General features: G+C 41.3%; 1 protein-coding gene across 32 annotated transcripts in view; it reads left to right on the top strand.

Moving 5' to 3' along the window:
* The window catches only part of LOC108047040 (CUGBP Elav-like family member 4), a 127,645-nt gene that overhangs the window by 52,764 nt on the left and 53,029 nt on the right, over window positions 1-21,852 (top strand). For 20 of the 32 annotated variants that reach the window (XM_044461720.1, XM_044461716.1, XM_044461713.1 and 17 more), the window contains one exon: window positions 14,139-14,273. The exons of 11 other annotated variants lie outside the window; for them this stretch is intronic. In XM_044461720.1, coding sequence (XP_044317655.1) covers window positions 14,139-14,273 — 135 coding nt within the window. Of the gene's footprint in view, window positions 1-7,851; window positions 8,264-14,138; window positions 14,274-21,852 lie in introns of those variants that run through there. One more of the 32 variants, XM_044461722.1, reaches the window with a different exon arrangement.

Raw genomic sequence — 21,852 nt, 5'->3', positions numbered from 1 at the left:
ATTTATCTGGAGGAGAATAGTCCTGCATATTTATTGAAAACTTAACTTGATTACTTTTCTTCTCTCCTTTCAGGTAAGTTCAAGTTCTCTCTACCAGAAGTTCAGTTCTAGCCTTAAGCTCGCAGTAAGTTTGTGATCTACTAACAATATCATTTAACAGTTTCATATTTATGCCAAGACTCTTTTCAACCGAATTTCTAAATTCTTCACTATGCAACCCAAGAATTTCTTCCTCTCTGTGTTGACTTTTTTTGTAATTGCTGCTCCTGCATCTGTGTTAGCTGAGTTTTAGATGCTTCCAAATAGGGTTAACTCCAACACGGAATTCGGCTTAGTTTGGCTCATTTGTGCATTTGACACTTTCCATTGAATTGGCCAAAAAGCAATTTATTTAGCAAATTATTAAGCACATTACGTATAGAGGCCTCTGTCGATTTAATTAGTTTATTATTTGCGTTACTGTGTTTGTGCTCTGTGTGTATGTGTGTGTGTGGTAAAATTGCGAATTATTATTGTTTAGCTGTTGTTAATAACTTTAGCGACGTCGATTTTTAGCGCGACTACAATTTTAATTGCATATTTTTGTGTGCCCTTTCGCACAACGATGGTTAGTGTGTGTGTGTGTTTGTGCGGCTGAGTGTTAATTAATTTTGTGCTTGAATCGACGTCAGTTGCATTTGCAATTGACTGCAAAGTGACCCCAGAACCCCTCGGCATTGAGGATCGTTGTGTCGCCGTTTAATTAGTCCTCAATTTCCAATTAAATACTGCTCTTGCACTAATTAAATTTCACTTTTTGTTGCTACCCCTCTTGCACGAAACCCAAGTAATTTGTACAAAATTAATTAGAAATGTCCCTGCCCTGCTGTTTCCTATTTCCCGTACCCTCACTCATCTCGTATCGAAGTGAAGTGAAGGCGAGCACGCAAAATCAAATCAGAGACTGTCGCTGAAAGCGTGGCTAAGAAAAATAACTCAAGGTAAATAAATAATTGAATTCATTAGGCAAATGAAAATTCCCGACACGAAGACCTAAAGGATGTGAAGGATAAAAATAGGAGGCGAAGGCAAAGGAGTAGTATTGACCCAAATCCGCAGGACAACAAGACAGTCGCCTGTCAGAGCTGTTAAAAACGTAAACACAAATAAAATACATTGTTTACCCATACGCACACACACATGACACACCAGTGTGTCCAAAGGACATTACCTGCGTCACGCCCTTCTCGAGTTCACCGTTCGCCTTTACTGCTGCTCATTAGTGACGAAAATCGAACAACCGAGCTAAAAACTAACAACGAAAACAAGCCCCACACATAAAGGATCCTGGATTCAGGATGACGACGATGTCGAAAGATGGAGGCGCTGACAAAAATACGAAAAAATAACAATGGCAGCGACAAGGAAGCAAACAATACGACTGAAATAATACTGACAGGGACAGGTAGATAAATATAGAAAGCAATGGGAAGGGGGAGACGTCGAACAGGACGAATGGGGCATAACAACAACCATAATAATAATGAAGCACACACACACACACATACACATCGCTGCTTTTGTGGCCACATTAAAGGTGTGTGTGCTGTGGTTAGGAGTCCTTCGATATCTGGGTTTTTCGTTAGTTTCAGGTTAACAAAATCAAAGCCAGAGGGTTGGTGGCCGGAAAAAGGCGGCATTATTGATTCTAGAGCTTGTAATCATTGAGATGAAATGTCAGCAGTGGTCGCAGCTGCGGATGTGGAAGCGTCGAATATGTATCTCATTAGGTTTTGCGATGCCCACTTGATGGATGTTATCCAATTATCTAGCATAAATACAGCAAATCCCTGACAAGCACTAAGAATATTTCCACACGAAATTGCATCGCAACCAGGAGTAACAAAACAGGACAGGAGCTGGAGAGTTTGGCAGAGCTCCTGCTACTACCACTACACGCTTCATTATGCAGCAAATTAGGCCCGAGACGAGACCCCGGAATGCCTCTGCCAGCCCGAAAGCCCAAGATGATGAAACGAAATTATGCATTATGCATGGAAAACATGCAGGCCAGATCCTGCCAGGGCCCCATTACACGTCAAGACGACGCGACGACAAACTTACCCACCTGTGCGTCCTTTGCATGGTCCCCAACTTTATTATTAAATCCGAAAACTTAAATGCAGAGAGAGGCAGAGCTCCCTGCGAGCTCGAAACTCTCCGGAGTGCACTCAGAGCACAGTGAGTTATTAACACGCCTTGCCACATTTGCTGCCGAGCTAATGTGGCTTGGTTTAGTGGTTGCCCCAGGCCACTGCACCACCCGGAACCACCCGGAACCACCAGGAACCACCCGGAACCACCGGGAACCCCCTTAAGCCACCCTGATCCACACTCAACCACCCCATAACCTGTCTCCATTTCGGGGGCCATGCTCCTGTGCCTGTCATTATGCTAAACTAAACGGCTGGCAGTGCTAGAATTTGCACCCGCAACCAGGATGCCTCGTGCCTCATGCTTCATGCCACTTGCCACGCCCCCTGCCCACCTGACCGCCCACCTGCACGTGCTTTTCCCAGGTATAACGGTAACATTTCCGTTGCAGCTTCCGCTGCTGCGAGCGCTTTATAATTATTTCGCCTGGCGGGCCTCCAGTTGATGGCATATGCTGCCTGTTGCCTGGATTGTCAGGACATGTACGTGTTGCACGCTGCAAGTGTGTGTGCGCTTGTGTGAGTGTATGGGTGGGTGGCAAGAGTTATAAGCTTCATTAAGCATATGTACAGCACGTTGTAAGCTCCCTCTCTCTCTCTATCTCCGTAACTCAGTCTGTGTGTGCTGCAATTAAGCATATTTAGCATAAGGATTTGTCATTTACGCTAAACTCACTTCCAGTGGCAGATAGTTTTGGGCTAAAATAGATAATTAAATGAGGCGAGGGCTAATGAAGATCTCTTTAAAATGGAATCTCTTGTTCCCCCATTTTAAAGCCACTCTGGCTGACATTTCTATTAAAATCCACCAGCCCATGGTCGCCTCAAATTGCTTTGACCTTTGAGCACCAGATGCGAAGGATTTTCCCCCCTGACTCATAAATCTCTGGTCTGGGAAGCGAAAAAATTCTTCCACACGCACATTAAGTCACGTTTTCGCACCATTAACCCATAAAGAACGAGAGCTTGGGTGGCAAGCAGCAGAAGATTTACAAATATTGAACTTTTTTTGTTGCTGCCGGCTTTCAAGTCGTAAAGCAGTCGCAAGCATATTTTATAGATTTTAATATGCGCGCTACATAACATCCCCTGACTTTTAAATTCACGCCGAAAAGTAGGCAAACGGCAAGGCAGGTTTTTATTCATTCACCCTTGTCAGACTTCCGCGTTCCGTTTAGTGACTTTTTTTGCCTTCGAGTTCCGTGCCCTCTGACAGAGTGTCAACGCACCGAGGGTTTTTCGGATAGAGAGTGTGTGTGTGCCTAAAAAAAGGCAGCTTGATAAGGGTTTATCAATGCGACACAGTAACTTAGTGATTTACTCGTGTGTGCCTTGAATTTTTTTTTAATTTTGAAAATTGAAAAAGTGACTTTTGCTTTCCTGACTTTATATCCCCGAGGTCCTCAAAGGCTGAGGGGGTTTTACCCCAACCTTTAAATGTAATTGAAACCGCCTTAGACACAGATCACGTCTCAGCTCAGAAAGCTCGACGATTTCGAGAACATAGTTGTATCAATATGTAACTTCTCTTTACTTTCTCCTTTTGCTGACAGCAATTTGCTTTAATTGTCATTACCATTGATTGCATTCGCCTGTACTCCAATCCACCATCTTCCTACGCCAACTAACATTTCAATCTGCCAACCCACAAAGTTGCCAAAAATTGTTGTGGCTCTTCCTCCCTAACCAAACCATACACACACACCCACACACACACAAAATATTGTGGGAAAAAGCGCTTTTCATCTTATGAAATCATTTTTGGCTTTCAAGGATTTCTGGGCTCACACACGGAAAAGGAAAGATACACCTGCATAAGCGGGCCAGAGTTGCCAGTGCTATTTAAAATAAATAACACACACACATACAGAGTCGTATCGAAAAAGCAAATAAATTGGTTTCGTAACCGCAAAAGCCAAACGGAGAGGGGCATTCACTTTCTCACATCAATTCAATTCAATCAGACATCAAGCATATACAATTTTCACTCGCAACACAAGAATTATACAATCAATGGCTTGCCAGCGAGCAGACATTCGCAATCCAAAAAAGCAACCACCCCCCACCCCTTATGGATCACCTTCACCAAACCCCAAAGTTAACCCCCCTGAATCCTGGTATCTGGCTGGAAAGGAAATAAAATGCGGCAGGCACGTTGCAACACTATTACTTATTTCGCCGGGCTCACAGACAGGCAGGCGCAGACGACAAGGACGACGTCTGACTGAAATGAACTACGTTTGTTTGTGATTGTGCGGCTGTGCGCAGGTGGAGCAGGTGCTTTTTGCAGAGAAGAGTCCTGGGAAGGGGGGCGGTGGATGGTTGGCAGTCCAAAAATGCAATAATCTTTCAGCGCCGTCGTCGTCAGCGTTTAAACGTGACTTTTAAGCATGATGTTGTAATATTTTAACTTGACTAAGAAGAGAGAAGGGGAAAGAAAAGACGCTTCTGGTTTGGGTGAGGCTATATAAAGGGAGGGTTGGATCCTCCATTGTGTGCGGCTGCGAAATTGTTACAAATGCCCCCAGCGTGCATTTTATGGCCAGTGCGATAAATAAAATGTTGCAACAAACAGGGCGCACAAACACACACACCAACACAAAGGACCAGAAATATGTGCAAATAATATGGGAGAGCGTTCCACGGGGCAAGGTACAGAATAGTCCTGCTCCTAGCTGGCAGGCAGTCAGACAAACAATAACATAAATTTCGTTAGCTATTTTATTTTTTACCCCTCGTATGTGTGTGCTCGTGCCAAGTAATTGTGCAATATGTTTTAGAGGCTGGCAGGCGAGGGCCTTGACCAGGATACGGAGTTGCTTACTACTGGTCGCTAAGTAGTCGAAGTCAACGGAGATCAGGCTGCAAGGACTCCACGTTAGCCTTTAAAGGAATGCAAGAGAAGAAGGTTAAATGTGCGTTAAATTGCTAAACGTTTTGCCAACTTTGTCGGCCATTACAATTACCGTTGGCCGTTCCTCTTGGCCAGGCCCTTCGTCATCGGCTGCTGTTTTCGTCTTCCCCGTCTATGCGTAATTGTAATTGCAAGAGCTTCGCTCGCCCCCGAAGGCTTTCCACAACCCCATCTATCTGTCTTGGCCGAAAGCTTAGACAAGTTTGCTGCTAAGCCAACATAAGTCCCGAAAGCATTTCATATACCAAAACGGAAAAGGCAACAAACTGCGAAACTTGTGTTAGAGTATTTGTCCGAATGATTGTGCAGCTTAGGGTGGACCTTGGGAAGTTGAAAAAATAATTTAAGTAATTTGAGCAAACACTTTCAAGTCTGAAAAGTCAATTTTAATATTTAGCAGAACATTATAGAAGCTATGCTTAAAAATAAATTCTAAACGAATTTGGAAACAGAAAGTCGAAAGTAAAATATGGAAAGTAATTTTTAAGTACATTCCATTCTCTATTTCCAAGGCTTGAGATCTATAATTTGCACTGCTTTAATTGTAAAATTGATTTTCCTATCCATATTCTGATTTTTGAGATAGGGATAGCAATCAAAATTTGTAATGAAAAAATCAAAACTTTTGGATTAAAAGATATAAACTATCACACCAAGTCAAGTCCAGCAGTTTGAAAATAAAACTTTAGGAATTGGTAACACTGCGTATGAGTAATATATAATGAAACCATTTCGCAAATCCTAAGACAGATTTCTTCGAAGTCTTTTCTACTAGTATGCATCGAAAGTAAGGTCCACCCCACTGGTTATGTGTGTGTGGCTTAGTCCGTTTCTGTTGTTTTCGTTGTGGTGTTTGTCTTAGTTAAATTCCGAAAGGCGTAACGGGTAACGAGCGGGGTGCATTGAGTGCGGCTTAAGTGTTCATCGACTCAACCGCAGCAGAAACTCTGCTCCGTACGGAGGTCCTTTCAGCCCCCTCCCCCATCCTTGCCACGCCTCTTCATCCCCTTTCTCCCTCGCCCAGCTGTCAATAGTCTGAGTCTGCTGCAAGTTCAATTAATTGCGCGCAACGAACAAACAAACAAACAGCAACAACTACAGCAACAAGGAAAAGCAACCACAAAAATTAAATTAAAGTAGAGCACACCCCCCTCCCTCCCTTTTTCATTCGCTCTCCCTCTTTCCCCCTATATGCCCTTCTCTTTCTGCCCTACCCTTTCGTGTAAATGAGTGATGTGCATGGAGAGCGCTAAAACACTTTTGTTTGCCTGTGTGAGTGCATGTGTGCTTGTGTTTGTGTTTGAGGCTAGATGAAGACGTATGGTTATTGTGATGACTCTTGGAAAATTGATAAATATTGCAAAACGCACTAGCACACACACACACAAACTCATGCCAAACGAGGGAATGGGGGGAGAAAATATAATTTAATTAAAATGTTTTATGTAAGACATGTTTATTGAAGCATTTTCTCTTAAAACTTCCCAAAGCAATTTGATTGACGGGCTTGACTTGCTTGTTGTTGCAATGTCCTTTACCCCCTCCTCAATTGCTGTTTGTTGATTTTATTTGTTGATTTGTGGCATCAGCTGCTGTCAAGGTGTTGAAGAGTATTCCTCGCCCGAAGTTTTGCATTGATTTCCCAACTGGAGAGTGTTGTTTTCCAAGAGTTAAGTCAGGCAATATATTTTCAATTATGACTGCCTAAGGTAGAAAAGATGATGGAAGGCTTTGTTTTTCAGATTTTACAAGGGCCCTCAGTTTTGTAACATAGGTTTACTAACAAAAATCCTATTTGGTATTCAGTCAACTGTTGTTGTAATTCTTTGGCTAGATTAGTTACCTATAATATAAATATAAACCGATATGTAATCACCATTATTCCGTATATACGCATATGCCGTGTTTTGTTTTCGTGTATTTTAAAATATTTCCTGAATTCTTTGTTACGTATATATAAACGAATAATACTTTCATAAGTTATCTTTACCAATCAGTATTTAAACAATATACAGAAAATTCAAACTTTGATGGTCTTAAATATCAGACATATGTACCCGTAATTACTCTTATTTTAATAAAAGTTTAGCTGATTTTTCGTTTCCATTCTAACACCAAAATTTCCCTCCCCCGCATATTTATCTTAATTAAATTTTCTGTTTATATTCCCCCAATAAAATTTTATACCTCTGTGTTGTTGTTTTTCGATGTTGTGCGTACAGTTTACCACTGAAAATAATGGTCACAATTCAGAAAAGACTTAAACGATTATGCTAAATGTTGTGATATATATACTCTTATTTACGTACCTCTTCAAGAAACTTGCCGCAAAAAATTAAATAGCAAATTTGTATTGTTGTGCCCACGTAAACATTTGTTGTGCATTGTTTTCGTGTTGCTCTTTTCCGTAGTACAAATACAAAAAAATTAAAAACAAAAAAAAATGAGAATTTACAATAACAAATAAACCAATTAATTAACAATATGCAACCACTTTTTCAAAGTAAATATTTTACTGCAAAAAACCCCACGCTCAATCAGAAAACCCAAACAACAACAGAGATTATAAAACTTTATTTATTCTTACTTTTCTCTTTCTTTTTTCTGCTCTTCTCTTTTTTTGCAAAAAAAACTTTTGAAAACACCAAAATACGAAAACCCAAAAAATCTGTACACGAATTTAGCTATCGGCCTGAGAAGCATCGAATCTACGGCGTTCAACTAAAGACGACGTTCACAATGGAAGCTTGGAAAGTCCCTCCGACCCCAATTAACAAATAACTCGACGATTGCATAAATGCAAGAGGAGAGCCCACAGCAAACGTCCATGACAAGTAGATCTTAAGATCTTTGCTTTAAAGGCATCAAAGTTTGTTAATGTAAACTGTTTCATTAGGCCGTGATAAGTAATCGTAATAAGCCGTGCCTCAAGTAGACAGAGCTTTAAGCCCTCTAGTTCAAACCGAAACAAAGTGCTGAACTTCTTTACTCTAACGTGACTACAGGAATAGCCATTTAATTAAAACAAGTAGGAAAGTTAAAGTTATCATTAATACGTCGTAACATTCCAAGAATGATCAAATGAAAAAGCACGGTACTTAAAGTTACTAGAGCAATAACAAACAAAGCCGACTAAGTCTAGCAAGTCAACCAAAAAGTAAGCATTAAATACTTATATGAAGTCTAAGTCTAAGTCTACTAAATTATATTTTTTATTAGTTTTAATTCAAGTAAGACATTTAAGAATTCAGTTAAATTTATGGTCATGTCTTTTGGGCGTTTGGGAAAATCTCCGACGGGCGCTTGGCTTTTAACATATTTTCTAAGAGTTATAAAACGGAGACAGACTATATAATTGTACAAGCGTATGCAGGACGAACTCTGTCTAGTGCTCATAAACTTTAAATTCCGCTTTATCGTGAGTTGCCCCCTATTATACACACATATCTTGCATATATACTTGTATGAAATAAAAAACAAATCTGTACACACATAAACGACAGCCACAAAGGGGACATTCTCCGGGTGAGATTTTCCTTTTTCCGTCGCCATGGCTTTTTTCGCTGCTCTTTCTTTAAGCATTTCACGGGAACACTGCGGACACTTTTATGCGTTTGAAATGAAAATGCCATGTGCCATTAACATTATCCCTGACGCGTCACTACTTAAAATAAAAATTTCTATATTTTTTACACATTTATTTATATAAAAGGAGCAACGACGGAGAGCACCTTTTGGTCGTCGCTCGCCTTTTATAGCCAATTTCTGGTTACCCACAGTGTGCAGCCAATTTCATGTCAAGCTGCAGCCGCAGCAGTACCAGCGCAAAATGATAATCCCGGGGTCATAAAAAATTTTTACTTTATATTGACTTTTAGTGTGATAGTCAAGCCAGCGGAAAAAAGCGGAGACAAGGTGCACATGAAATGTTAATGGCTTGTCAAGATTGCCTTTCCAAGTGCCGGGTTTCTCGCTGCTATAGGTAAAGAAGCTCAAATTTATCACCTGCTGCAAAATGAAATGCAAATGTTTTTTGGGTAAAGAAAGCACATTTCAAAATAACCAAAACCTTCAAAATCACAGCCCAAGTCCGACTTATATTGAAGTTGTTAATAGTCCAAAAGGTTATTCAATTACCCTTCATTTCTTTTAATTTTAAAGTAAAGATTTTTGTTTTTTGTTGAGAAAACCTAAATGGCAATCTTCCAGTCCCCGTTTTTCAGCCACTCACAAAAGTCTGACAAAAGTTTATCCCTTTCAATATTAATTAACACTTCAATACCACAGCAACGAAGGCAAAGTTTCTGCCTTCATCCTATTTCCGCTCGGTCTGCCTTTGACTTTTGGCCCTGGCCAAACAAAAACTTTTGTGCCTAAAAATGTGACTATGGAAATGTCTGGCACTGCAGCCGCACACAAATTCACGCTGACACTAATTAACAATTAGGCGCATTTTAGCGGCTCTTACCCGTTTCCAATTCTCAGAACTCGAAGTGGCTTAACTTTTGAACTACTTACAAGGCTAATAACTAATTTACTTCTAACTTTGGCTTAGGGCTAGGCCTGCATTCCGCCAGAATTTGTATAATTTTGCGAGTTTGTCCCCAGCCTATAGTCGAGTTTTACGCTTATTACTGAAGAATTTCAAACAGACGAAACTGACAAATAAACTCCAAGCTCAAAGTCGCCGGAAGCAGGCCCAAAGGATTCTCGCAACAATGACAACAAAGGCGAAAAGAGCACTGTTTTTGGGGTCTGAGTTATCTCTAGTCATATTTAAACGTCAAGACTGGGGAGACTTTTGACAATTGCCACACAATTGTCGGGGCGACGACACCAACTGTTTGCCACCGCTGAGGGACTCATAAAGGGAGCGTTTAGCTTATTTGCTGTATAAATACTGACACCTCCGTCGGCTGTGCGGGGATGACTTTCAGACCGCCAGTCAGTCTGCTGTCTGAGTGCCATAAAAACGGGATGTCGACGATCCAGTCCTTGGCCTGCAGGCACACTTGCCCCAGACGAGGCGAAACAATTGCCGGCAATATTGATGGGGCAGCAAGGCATTTGCAACATCTGATCCCAGTGATTGGGCCCAACATATGGCGTACGGATTGGAGTCATTTACATTTTAATCAAAGCCTCGAAGAGGATGAATTTCACCACCCCATTCAGTTTCCACCCCTTCTCGTTGCGAAGAAAAGTGCGGAATATTTTTACATTATCCTCGTTACATGTCAAATGAGTGTCACTAATTACATATTAATTAGTTTCCTTTTACCAGTCACTCATTTGCCCGTTCCCCAGTCATCCACATCATCAATCAAACGGGGACTAGAGTAGAGTGCTCTAATAAAATATAGAAAAATGCAAATGAAAAACTACTTTAGGCTCGGGCACAAAGTGCTGCCTGCCTTAATCAATGTATATACATGTTTCTAATTAAATTTTCATTACAAGCTGCTAAGAAAATCGGGCATTTCAACATTAAGGGCCAGTTTAACTGATGGGCAGCATTAAGTATACGATTTACCCATTTCCTGCCTAAGTAATTACAATTTCAATAATTTATAGCAAAATAAACGTGGTCAGACGAGATACAAACACATAAATACAGAATGGCAGTGATTGGGGGTTGAGCGGGTAGATTTTGTTTTCAATCAATTTTTGCCAAGCAAATATTATTCCAAGACGCCACTCGTCTCCCACAAAGTTTTGTAATTATAACGAGGAGCCCGAAAATCCCCACAAAATAATTAATAACTTAAACATATTTACATAGCATTTTGAGCTATCTGCAGTAATCAGATTAAAACATTTTCAGATATGAATTGGTCGCATTACGGTAGGATCTTCATTTGTAGCTGAGTTGGTTCTCAAAATGTTGGCTAAGCTGTGAAAATTAATGGAGTATTTATTTGTTTGTTTAATGATTTATTAGCTGCAATGGGATAGCAAAAGGGTTCGAAAGATTGAACCTAATCCCCCGGCAAAGACGGCATTTGAGCAGAGAAATTTAAACTTAATGCGCACACCTGATGTAGTCACGCCTCCTCTGATGTATTCAAATGGCCCCACCTGTCCAATCGCCTTCACTCGAAGGAGGAAGAACTAATCCTCAGACGCTCATTAGCAGCCATTAAACGTCAATTTACATGTCAATTGGCAACAGTGCCCAGCCAGCCAGTCAAAGGAAGCCAGCCAGTACAGTAAAAAACGGCTATGGCGGGAGTTCGGGGACACATGAGCTTTGAGCTTTGACTTTCGCTTTGTCAGCGACTTTGTGTTTAGTTTCCTCTTATTTTTTTTTGTTATCCTCAGGCGCCGCTGTCTCCACATTTTTTTGTATTATTCATGGACGCGACTGGCTTTTTCACCTTTGGCCAGGACTTAAAATACAATTACTTTTCCCCGGAGAGGGTAGGAAAACAGCGTTGAAGATGCAGCTGTATGCTGGATGCTGGATCCCGGGTCCCGGATCCCAGATCCTGGATGGGAAGATAAGCAAAAACATAACGTGCAACAATTAGTGGCCTGTCCTTGTCGTCTCACAGTGCAGCACATGTACAAAAGTTGCCATGTGGTTAGCTAATTTAATTTGGCTTTCTTTTTGCCGCCCACTTTGATGCCCCTCACCTCTTTGGCGCGGCGGCATCAAAGACAACGACACGTTAATGACTTCTTTTGCCGTGGCCAAAAAGGACAGCCAGGATGGTGAGAAGGCATAAAAATAAAATCTAAAAACTGACACACACATGGCTGGCAAAGGAATCACGAGGACGGAGGACCCAGAACCAGCAGCCACTTAACTTGTCTATATGAGCCTAATGGCCTTTAATATTATTTTCACTGCTCTTTCCTTTAGCTGAGAGACCGAAAAAAATGTAAAGTTAAAAAAACGAGGAAAGTAAAAGCAAAAGAGGAGAACAACCAAAAGGGAATCACTGAAAGCCCTGTGTGCATTTTATCCCTGCCGGTCTGTGTCGTTGTGCCCCAGGTAATTGTAGAAAATTGCTGCAACGCCAGGCTAAACATTGTGCAAATCCTTTTGTCCTGACCTCCACCCCTCTCTCCACCCCCTTCTTTTTCTTATCCCACCCTAGGTCTTTTTTTTTTTGGCCGCAACTGTTAACAGCCAGTTGAACTATGCCATTTCATATGTACAACAGCAGGCGCCGCAAAGTATGCTGCACTATTTTTACCTTGTCCTGGCCCGAAACCTCGCCTCGCCCTCCCCTGCTTCATTTCAACGTGCTTTACATTTTTATTAAGCCAACCCTTCTTCCACTTCTTTTTGCCCTTCTTCTTGTTGTTGTTTAGCATGCCAGGGGCGTTGTTTGGCTTATTGCACGTGCTTGGGACAACGGAAAAAAGGAGTGGGGGAAAGGGGAAGGCGGGGTTGCAGGACGAAAAGGAACGGAACGGTACGAAGCCCAAATGCCATTAGGCTTAACCCGGACACAAGACAATTGCCTGCAGGCCATGTGCATGGGTCCAACGTGTCGTATTAGTTATTTTCTACTTCGATTGCTTTTGCCACTTTAACGCGACAGCAGCTGGGTCGGACTGGCTGTCTGTGGCAAGTGTTTTGCCAATTATGTGACGCTCAATTTTCGATATGATACGAGTGCGAGACGGTGTTCTTGGGTGCCAGTCTATATGCTTTTTGAAAGCGACAAATTGGAAATAGGAAAGAGATAGAGGAGAAAGAGGTGAAATGCGACAGCTGCCTTATTCATTCACCAGTAGATATTGATTAAGTTCCATCGAATCTTTTGCTGATCACCACCACCATCTATCGCTCTCACACCACCTAGCCTTAAAACAGAGACTCTAAGTACTTTTAAGCCATACATTTCCTCATGCTCGCCCGTAATTTTACCAAATCTTTTTTCAAGTAGTGGCTAGCGTGTTCAATATCCTTTCAATGTCTATCCTTAACTCAGTAGCTCTGTGCGTGGCCAGCTTGTAAGTGTGTGTGCGAGATGGTTTGCTTGTGTGTGCGTGCGTGTCTGTTCTATATATATATATATAAATATACATAATTATATATTACGTATTTGAATAGCTAATTTCCATTCTTGTAAGTTGTAAGTTAAACAAAAAACAAATTGTACGACAATTTTACTAAATATCACCCATTTTTATCTTCTTTTCTTTCCTTTTTATGTAACACTTGTTCGTGCTCTATATCAAATATATATGATTGAAACGAAAAAAAAAAATGAATACATCAAAATTGGCAAAATTGGAAAACTGACAATTCTTCTCTTATTATTTTCAAAAACTAATTTGACTTTTTTGTGATTGATTTCGTGTTATTTTGATTTGATTCGGTTTTTTTCCATATCGAAATTTCTACCTTCTTGATGCAACAATTTCAACAAAAAATTTGTTCCGCTTAAACAATCAAAATTTGTACTCCCTCTTCCCACCCCAAAAAAAAAACCTAACCACATTAATAAATGTTGTAATTGTATTTGCTCTATTGGTGCTCAAACTATCCACCCAAACACCAACGAATTTCTCCTTAAATAAATGTTGTTGCTTTTACTTTTCTTTGGGTATTTTGCGCCTGTTGAAATTTTAAAACAAATTACCATACAAAAAAAAACAATTACGTAAATGTGCCTGCTGCGTTCGTTACTCGTTACAAAAAAACAAAATGTTGCGTAATGTGTAACCCTGTTGCATTTACATCTCTCTTTATACGAAACACTTACATATTATGATCGAGAATATATATTTTTTCCGTATTCATTTTTCGGATTTCACTTTAATTTAATGCGAATTTTCTCTGGCTATGGCTTCTTGATTGAAAACTTATCATTTTCACAAAACACGATCGAACACTTTGCCACACACAACGAAAACAAAACACACATTGCCACTTGTCCATTTTGCCGTCTCTTTTGGTGCAACAAAAAACAAAAATCAAAATCGTAAATCAATCGTAAATCAATCAAAATCAATCGGATCGATCGAATCACATGACATGACATGAAACATGAACAAACCCGAAACCAAAACAGAGCATTTAGATCGCAAGCTGTTCGTTGGCATGCTCAGCAAACAACAGACCGAAGACGATGTTAGACAAATCTTCCATCCGTTCGGCACTATAGAGGAGTGCACCATACTGCGTGGCCCGGACGGAGCTAGTAAAGGTGAGTAACTCGATCTTGAACCTATATATACCTATCTACAGCTATACCCCCCTCAATTTTCCCACCTAAGATACTGTTCATATTAAGTATACGTAACGTGTTCGGCTCGTTATCTGTTGTATTTTCCAGTTATTTGATTCTGTTGATCGTTTTTGGCATTAGCTTGGTTGTGAGTAGACATGCTAAGAGTATTTTAGATTAAAACCCGGCTATATCAATGTCTTATAGATTGTGCAATCCTTAGCTGGAACTGATAACTGATAATGTCCCCATTCAAATGTGGTTATATTAAGTATACGTAGCGCCTTCGGCAAGTTCTCTGTTTTATTTGTACAATCCATAGGTACGATTTTCAGGTGGGATGAAGACTGATAATGTTATATTCAAAAATGTTTATATTACGTATAAGCAACGTGGGTTATAGCTAAAGAATTGTATTTTCCATTTATTTAAGTAAACCTAAGATTATTTGACATTAGCTTGATTGTGAGTAGAAATGCTAAAAGTATTTCAGTTCAAAACCCATTCGTCGTATAATTTGAGCTGCAAATTCTTCGTGGAGTACAAGTACTGATAAATATGCCCAACTGATAATGTCCCATTAAAATGTGGGCAGCTGTGCAACGAGCCAAATAATCATCACAAACCATAACCATAACAATTACACCGCTTCGGGGAGTTTGGGGAGTTTGAGGGCCTTGAGGTGGCATAAAATAAAAATCGGGTAAACAGTTCAATTAAAGTTGTTTGCTTTTGGCAGTGCTGCTCGTTTCACACGCCGGCCATTTGCATTTGTATGCGGCATTTGCAAGTAAAAATACGCACACACAATCACATGCAGAGGGCAAACAAATGGTGTATAAAAATAAAAAAAAATAAGAGAGATAGAGGCGGTGGGAAGTTTCGTTTGTTTTAATATGCAAGTAACTTTTTTAACAATAACATTCCATTTTATTATGTCAAAAGTTTTGGTTTTACAAATACACAAACACACACATTGGCAAACACTCGGTCTGTGAGTGTAATTGTGTCTTTGTTATATATTTTTATTTTGCTTACATTTGCAACATTTTTGACTGCCGCCTTTTGTCGTCCTCGTCGTGTGCGTATGTATTTCCATGTTAATGTTTGTTATTGTTGTTCTTTTGTTGGCGTTTATTGTTGCCATTTTGATATGCATGAAAAGGCAGCGTTCAGCGGTCGGAAGGGGGCGTGGCACATTGGCCATGTGACACTTTGCATAGAAAACCAATGTTCAGGGGTATTTATTTTTGTTTGTTATTTTTGTGTACTTTTCTGTTTTTGTTTTTTCGTTTTTTTCCAGGGGTTGTGGCTGCACTTAGGCATTAAATTGGGAAGTGAGTGGAGGCTCTGAGATTTTCAGGCCTCCACCACGACAGCCATCAATTTCAAATCAAATTGATGCCACAAATTTGAATAGCTGAAATATCTTACGCATATATTTTGCCATTCCAACGCACAGGAATGTCATACGAATCGAAGACAAAGCAGCGACATAATTTGATACAAATTTTCATTTTTCTTCGTTTTGTGCTTTTCACTTCCTGTTGAACAGGAAAACTTGTTGTTGATGTCGTCGCCCTTCAAACTTCGACAGTGGCTGCGTGCAAAGCCGCGAAAACTGTCAGTCAATGTGGTTAAATGGTGGGCTGGGGGTTGGAAAATTGCCAGGAGGGGGAGTGGATGATTGCGGCTCTTGCGGCTGCGATGCCAACATATCATTCTTCATTAAAATGCGCTTCAAAGTCAGCTCAACTGGAGCCGAGTCTGGCGCTCCTTTTTCGGAGTCGCAGTTGGTGTTAGGAAAGTGACAGGCGCTAGCCTGTGTAAGTGCCAAAATCCATCAACGTCAATGCCTTTTCTCCTCCTTCCTCGCCACCGCACTTTTCCACTTTTCCGCTGCGAATTATATTCAAAGAAAATCGACTGAGCGGCGAGCGGGGTAATGAGGAATGAACATTGACTGACTGGGCGAACTGCAAAATGTATGCAAATTATGATGCATGTGGCAGCGAAATGCGGTGACGCTGAATCCGAGGGCGAACAATAATAACCCCAGCCCCTCATCGCCGATGTCTGTGTCTGTGTGTCTGACAGGCTACAGGAATAAGCGCAACCATCATGTTAAATTATGCAAATTCGATTTCAGTGAGTGAATGAACTGAAACGAGGTAAAGGAAAGGTTTTTCTGGCCGGGGACTTGGGCTGACTTTGAAACTTTTGCCTAGCACAAAACACAAAGCATGTGGCACAGCACTGGGCGAAATTTACATGCAGAAAAATACCTCCCTGAAAACCATAGAAAAATACATAAGTTCGGATTCACATCCCAGAAAATTGTATTTTTTAGAAGACTTTAGGGGGGATGATTATTTAAATGTTTAGGTAATACAACGTCTAAGTTTAAAATCTATAACGCCTTAATAAACCATAAAATATGTCCTAACTACTTTAGAATCGGATGTTCTACCTCACTTATTGATGTTAAAATATTTAATTATGTTCCTGAAAGCAATAATTAAGTTAATTTATTTCATTTCAAAATTATCAATAGTATTTTACATCATAGGATATTAATTTATTAAATATTTGAGCATACACAATCAGTTTTAGGAAAATTTGAGAATGTTTTAGGAGTGTAATATTTAATGAGTATGGTATGTAGAGATCTAAATTTCTCTGGGTGTAAACATGTGGTGAAGGCGAAAAATTTTACAGCTCGACAATGGCAGGACCGCAGGCAGGAGCCAGAAGCCAGGAGCCAGGAGCATGGAGCCAGGACAGGCTGGCGGCTCATTTGATTAGAATATTCATGCATGCACTTCATTGTCATCAAGGCTGGCAGGCAGCAAAGTTGTCATCTCGTCCTGGGTCTTGTCATCTGTGCAATCAACACAATTGTGTGTCTCCGGGTCTCCGTCCCTCCGTCCCGCTGTCCGTCTGTCCCGCTTTCCGGCTGTCTCGCTCTCCGTCCGCCGGTAATCAAAGCTCCCATGTGCGTGGATATATGAGCAGCAAGGGGTGTCGTCTAGTGCATTTTGCATAAGTAGCCGCACGAGTGTGGAGAGCGGCTCCTGTTGCTGACAGACGGTTGGCGTAAGTTGATGTTGAATGGGCCACGTTAACAAGGCGGCAGTTTCTGGCTTAAAGCGCTTTCCGCCTAATCACTGCGACTGCAGAGCTGTCATTAAGTAATTGGAATCGGGGGCCAAATGGTTGGGGAAGGGCCAGCTCAGCACTCAATTAATTTAAAGAATAAAATGCACACATTCTACTTAGCCACATTTGAATGGCAAATCCTCGCTTAAGACCTTGAGTCAATCGACCTACTCAATTGATGGCATTGTCAAGTTGTGCTGCCAAAAACATAAATTGAATTAAAACATCGTTTAGACTCGAAATTAATTCAAAATGTCTCGCTTTGTCAAATTAACTTTTAATTGCCGCAAAAGCCAGCAGAGAGACCTCCGGAGTCGTCTTGCAGCTGACACACAAAAACAAATTCCAATTAATACGGCATACAACCAGTCACACACCCACACACCCGCACACACACACTGGAGATATTTATGTGCGGCTGACACACACAGACGCGCGCACTCGAGGACACAACAATGGCGCACGCCGTAAAGTAGACTTCAAATGTTGGCCTGCATTGTCGTCTATCATATCAAAAGCGGCGCAAACCCCATAAATGCCAATAATTAATGTGACATTTTCGGCGTAATTGAGGCAAGTATGCAGCAAGCAGCAGCAGCAAGCGGCAGCATCATCGCCAGCCTGTCACAACCACACAAAACGGGTGGAAATGTATCTAGGCATGCGGAGAGTATCCGAATCGCAGTGTGCATGCGTGTATTTCAAAGCATTCCCCAAAACTGCATGGCATGCCAAGTGGCAAACTGTTTCCATACCCCACAAAAACCCATCCGCCCACGCTCTGCTGGCTAATTGAATTTCTGCACATAGCTATGGCAAATTCTACGAGTGGGCGGGCCAAACGCCCGAAAAAAGGAAAATAAAATCGAGTGTGCAACAAAATTGTGTCGCTGCAAACTCAGGTGCGTGCTCCCCTCTCGAGTCTCAGCTTAAAGAGCAAATTTATTGCCTGCAAAAAAAGTAGAGAAAAAAAAGTTAAGTAGCCTTCACATAATTGCTCAGAGAAAAGTTTTAATACCCCATCCCCTGGCTCACCGGGCTTTGCCTCAAACTTTGCAATGACAGTTTAAGTTGTTTTTCAGGCTGTTGCTGCCGCTGCTTTGGCTGCTCCACTTGTTGTTTGGCCAACAAATTTTTACAGCCAGCCATTGTGCGATGGTGGGGGGATAGAGGATGAGTGGGAGGGGGAGGGGGGGGTCTAGAATCCAGGACGAAGCTTCCGCCGGTTGTCAACTCTCACTTGTTCACATGCACATCCACATCCACAGCCACACATATCACCGTGGCAGCTCTCTGGCATCATCATTTCATTTCAATTTCAATTTATATGAGCAAAGTTTTATGAAGTGCATGTCATGCTGCCTGTCGCTTTGCTCTACTCTTATTTCCATCGACCCACCGACCACCCACTGCCGCACTGCATTTATTAAATTTCATTTCATTTCAGCACTATACTATACTCATGTTTATTTTACAGCACACTAAAAAGTTCTAACAAGTGCTGATTGAGTGCGCTGCAAAAACTGTCAAACAAACCCGAACAAAAGCCCGAACCGAACCACGCGCTCTGTTGTAAAACTCAAATTGAATTTAACGCTTATGACATGCGAGAGCTTTGCTTTATTTGATTCTTTGTAATAATGGTTAAAAGTGTGATGAGATTTTGGATTTTGCCCGCTCAAACGATGTTGATTGAATGGAAAATGTGATCGGGAGGGGTCTTTGCACTTTAAAGATAATAGTGTAGGGCCAGCCAAGTGAGCTTTACTTAGGTTAATAGGCACCGATAAGAGGGGATAGGGTATCGGGAAAAGTTACCCGATTTCCCTCGCATCCTCTCACAAGACATCGTTTATCTAATTTAACCAAAGTTACCGTATTTAGAGCTCTGCATATGCCTCCAGGAGCCATAAAACATTGCACTTATGCGCCTTAATTAAAACAAAACTCTCCCTGCGCTCTCTTCAAGTGCCCGCCGCAGTCTATAACTATTTATTGCATGCCAAGAAGCAGCATTTATACGAGCATAAGAAAAAATCGGAGTAATAATAATAATGTAAGTTGTGGCATAAGCTCATAAGTGCCATTTAAGCCACAGTCATCCTTGTTGCTATTGCCGCTGGCAAGCCAAAAGTCCAGGACTACCGACTGCAAAATGGCACACAGGCTAAGGAATTAAAATACATATCAAAAAAAGGCAGGAGGGGGGAGGGGGGAGAAAGAAACAAACGCGAACTTTTGCGTCTATAGACCGAAAAACCGAAACCAGAAAACCCAACAAACTTTGCCGTCGTCGTCGTTGTGTAGTCGCCATGGCCACAAGTCTTTTGTGAGTCCTGATCCTGTTCCTGAGCCTCTACGGACCCAAAAACGAGTATATGTGTGTATGTTTGGCCGCAGCTTGATGCAGCTTAAATTTAATTGCACTACGGCCAAAGTTTCATATGCAAGTGATGGAAGGGGGGGGTAGACGTTTTGGAGGCCCCAGCCGAGTCCAATAAATTTTTATCACATACAACTAGAAAAGGCGTTCCGCCTCTTGCCCTCCTTAATGCTAATTAACATGCAACACGCCCGAAACTATGCAGCGAACTCACAAACACACACATGCGAAGGTCAGGGCAATTAAACGTGGCCAAGGAGCTGGGTGCCGAGCAGGAAGTGGCTGAAATTTGATGCCGTCAAGGCGGGCCAACGAGTCATAAAAGAGCCACAAAGTGCCAGAAACTTATGCCACTCACTGGCCAGCTTAGAAGGACTAGAATAGAAGGTCTAGAGCCAAGGATATTACATAAATCAAAGGTAGATCTATGTAGATCGCATTCCTGACATGGTTTAATTTAATCGTTAAGACTATTGTCATTGGGAATGTACTAAAAGTTAAACAATACTTTGATAGATCACAAAAACGACTATCTGTAGTTCTAACATCTTTGGTTTATTACTAAAAATTCCATTAATCAGTAAGCTTTGATAATAAATTATTATAAGCCCCCGAAGCTGAGTAAAAATCACCTGAAAAACTGTTCTGTTCGTGAAGGAATGAACATAAAAAACTTAGTTATTAACATTTTTTCATGGTCTTGGAACAGAAATTTTACATCTTTATAATAATAGGCACAGTAGGTAAAAATGTTGAATATAATCCGATCGATAGTTTTCGACATTTAAAAATAGAATTTTTCCAAGACAAGATTTCTTCGATATGGCAAAAAGCCAGTTTTCTAATAACAGTTTTTATATTAGAGTTTCGTTTTCAATATACAATCCCCATGCGATACCCTTACCAGAAAAGTGGCTATATTGCTACCTCCCGCTATTTCGTTTCATTATGTGGCCATGTTGGTGGCAAGTGTGCTTTATTAACACATTTCGTGGCCCACCCGCACTCACATATACCTAAGAACATAACTTTTTTAATACCCATCGCCATTGCCATTGCCATTGCCGTCGCCATCGCCATCGCTATTGCCAGCAGCCTGGCAGGACTAACAGGACTAACAGGACCTGGGCCGGGCCGGGCTGGCTTTAGTTGTAATAGTTTAATAAAGTAGTAAAAGCTGCGGAAATTAGATTTGACCGCAACACACGGGCACAGGAGACCGCATCGCCGGAGCCCAGACAAAACTTTGCCGCACAGCCCAGGAGAGCAAAAAATGTTGTACAAGCCACATGGCGAGGTGGTGGTTCCTTGGGCTTCCCGGATTCTTGTCAATAAAAATGTCAAAAAAGTTTCGGCTAAGCATTAAGCACAAAGTTTGGGCCGAGTGAGAAGGAGGGACTCGGTGAAAAGGGTTGCCCAGGCATACTTATAAGCGGCGGTGGCCTGATGAGGATGTATCCCAGCCTCGAGATTGGGATGTGGATGTTCTTATTAAAGGCAAGACGAGTCCCAAAAGGAAGCAAAACCCTCGGCAGCAAATTTAATTAACTCAGTTGAGCGCGCTTCCCTCTATCTTTTGGTCGGGCATCAATAAAAGATTAGTCCTATCAGCCATGAAATATGCCACTTTAGATATTTGTTTTAGTTCCGAAGGATTATTGAAAAATTAATGCAATAAAGGACAAGTAAGCGAGCGCTGAGCTCTTGTTTATCGATTGAGTTCGCGCAGATTCTATTTCCCAGATGCCGTAGGCTTTAATGTTTTTAATAAGCCACCTAACGAAGACACCACTCATCTCTATACTTATTAAATTTCAGACAAGGAGCCCTGCCTAATGGCTCCTGCCGCTCCTTCTGGTCCTGCCACCTGTCAGTTGCACATATTTTGTTATTATCAGGAGGTTGTGCGCAGAGGCGCCCAACCGTATGCCACATACATATTCTGCAGCTCATTTTCTAGCTCATTGCCGGGGCCAAGACATGAGCTAAATTAATTTATTCCGCTTTTGTTGTTAG

This window comes from Drosophila rhopaloa, unplaced genomic scaffold (assembly GCF_018152115.1).
Source record: "Drosophila rhopaloa isolate 14029-0021.01 unplaced genomic scaffold, ASM1815211v1 contig_47, whole genome shotgun sequence".
NCBI lineage: Eukaryota > Metazoa > Arthropoda > Insecta > Diptera > Drosophilidae > Drosophila > Drosophila rhopaloa.
This window is presented reverse-complemented; position numbering and strand designations above follow the sequence as displayed.